The following is a 2,709-nucleotide window of genomic DNA, read 5'->3' on the forward strand; positions in this document are numbered from 1 at the left end:
CAGGCATGAGCCAACACGCCCGGCCTTTTTCATTACCAGCTTTTCTAGGTGGTTGGTCTGTACTCACCTCCCTTTCCTCGTGACGTGCACCCTTTTTAACTCTACAAAAATCTAGCTTTTCTCCAAGCACTCAATTAAAACTACCTTCCTGACCTCCTTCTTCTTGGCCTCTTGGTAGCTTTTGGTCGCTTATATTAAACTTTCTTTTCTAGACTCTGTAATACAAACTTGGCTATCTGCCTACTTCTCCAGTCAAATCCTTCTCCATTCCATTCACTAATTCCTCCTCCTCCCACTCACTGCAGGCATAGTCACTGGCCTTCTGAGCTGGTGTGTACTGGCTCTGTTGAGCTCATTTATTTTCATAACTGTGACTTTGCACTTAGAACTCTAGCCCTGATCTAGTTCAGTGACCTTTAGGACACCCTCATAGGATTTTCACCATAAACTCAGCTTGGTCACTACCAAATTAATAAAACTTATGTCCTAAACTACTCTGGCGTCCCATGGTTCCTATTTTGGTCAATCATTTTCCCAGACATCCATGTTTAAAACCTATGAGTTATTTAACTCTCTCATTTATACCTCATATAAAATTATCACTTAAGGAAGGTATTTTCTTCAAAATATTTCTTATTTTTCTCCTCTCCATTCGTAATGCCACTTCCAGAGTCCAGATTGTTTCTGGAACAACGCAAATCTCATAATTGCTCTCCACTAAATTATTTACATCCTGCATACAACCTGATGAGTGGTTTTTCTTTTCTTTTTTTTTTTTGAGGCGGAGTTTTGCTTGTTATCCAGGCTGGAGTGCAATGGCACAATCTCGGCCCACCGCAACCTCCACATCCTGGATTCAAGCAATTCTCCTGCCTCAGCCCCCCGAGTAGCTGGGATTACAGGCATGGGCCACCACGTGCAGCTAATTTTGTATTTTTAGTAGAGCCAGGATTTCTCCATGTTGGTCAGGCTGGTCTCGAACTCCCAACCTCAGGTGATCCGCCTGCCTCAGCCTCCAAAGTGCTGGGATTATAGGCATGAGCCACCACACCCGGCTGGTTTATCTAAAAGAACAGTTTTCATCATGTTTTTACCATAAGGAAGACCTTACTAGGCTCCTTATTGATTATGAGTCCAAACTTTAGCATGACACTTGAGACACTCTGAAATTTGGCTCTATGTTGCCATATGTGAAATTACCAAGCAAATATTAGGAGCCTTGTAAATTTTATATTTTCTTAATTACCACTGTTCCCTTCCATATACCCTCTCCTTCAATCATACTCTATTCCTTAAACATACTATGCTTGTTCTATTCCCCCTCCTGTGTAGGTCTTTCACTCTTTTTTTTTTTTTTTTTTTTAAGTTGTGGAATCTTGCTCTATTGCCCAGGCTGAAGTGCAGTGGAGTGATCTCGACTCACTGCAACCTCCGCTTCCCAGTTCAGGCGATTTTCATGCCTCGGCCTCCTGAGTAGCTGGGATTACAGGCACGTACCACCACAGTTCACTAACTTTTGTATTTTTAGTAGAGATGGGCCAACAATCACCATCTTGGCCACTGAAGTAGTCTTGAACTGCTGTCTTCAAGTGATCTGGCCACCTCGGCCTCCCCAAGTGCTGGGATTAAAGGTGTGAGCCATCGTACCTGGCCTCTTTCACTCTTGGAATAACGATTCTTCCTAATTGCTTTTATCCTTTCATAACTACCCACCAATCAAAAGCTCACCTATTCTCCAGGGTGTATCTCAGGCACAAATGCCTCCTGAAAGCTTTTCATACAACTCTATCCTGTACGAATCTCTCTCCTTACACCGGCTAAAGTACTGCCAATGTCTTCTGCTTTCAAATATATATACAATTTAACATTGTAACATACGTTTTCATTTTGTTCTAAGTATTTTGTAAATGCAATTTTATAAATTCCTTGAGGACAATAACATCATAGATTTCTTTTTTATCAGCATAAGCAACCTTTAACAGCCTTAGGCATAGATTACATAGGTATTGAATACTACTGAACTGAAATTTAACTGTACCATATCTCCCCGGTGTTCTGTATACAGGGTTAGTATTAAATCTCAGTGAAATATGGCCAAGTTGAGATGCATACCTGCACTGAGTACTAATTGTTTGGTTTCCCCATCCTCAAAAGCCTGGTATTGCAGCCCTCTATTTACTGCACATCACTAGGGATGTCCTGTCTCCCCCCAGCCTCCAATCCCCCAATCAACTCACTGGTTCTGTTGTTACTGGTTTCACAGTTACAGGCTTCTGATGGTCTGTACGTGCTGTTTGAAGATGAATGGTAGTCCCTACTGCTTCCGTTATGTCCTTATTCAAACTGTTCTACCCTCAGTGGGATTTGGGAAACACAGAGTTAGCATTTTCTCCATCCACCATCTTCATAGATTCTCTATTTAAAGTTCTCCCCTTCCCCACCTCCGCCCAGCCCAAAAACAAGCTCAGGTATTCCCCCTCCCTACGCTTGCATAGATTTGTACCCGTCTCATTTAGAAGTCCCTTGATGCCCCTCTCAGTGTCGTAGCAAACTTACTGAGGACAATTTATAAAGTTTTAGCTTTTTTCTCCTCCCCAGATACGGTTAACAAATCTGTTTTGGGCCTACTACTTGGTTTCTCTTCATGAAACATTTCAACATTGCCCAGTTTCATTTCTTTTTTTTTTTTTTTTTTTGAGACAGAGTTTT

At 41.8% G+C, this 2,709-nt stretch overlaps 1 protein-coding gene across 5 annotated transcripts in view; it reads right to left on the reverse strand.

Moving 5' to 3' along the window:
• Positions 1-2,709, reverse strand: part of CUNH1orf54 (chromosome unknown C1orf54 homolog) — a 9,568-nt gene that overhangs the window by 2,860 nt on the left and 3,999 nt on the right. For all 5 annotated transcript variants that reach the window (XM_017546391.2, XM_037744930.1, XM_017546390.2 and 2 more), the window contains one exon: positions 2,238-2,348. In XM_017546391.2, coding sequence (XP_017401880.1) covers positions 2,238-2,348 — 111 coding nt within the window. The remainder of the gene's footprint in view (positions 1-2,237; positions 2,349-2,709) is intronic.

The sequence above is a fragment of the Cebus imitator genome, unplaced genomic scaffold, assembly GCF_001604975.1.
Source record: "Cebus imitator isolate Cc_AM_T3 unplaced genomic scaffold, Cebus_imitator-1.0 Scaffold188, whole genome shotgun sequence".
NCBI lineage: Eukaryota > Metazoa > Chordata > Mammalia > Primates > Cebidae > Cebus > Cebus imitator.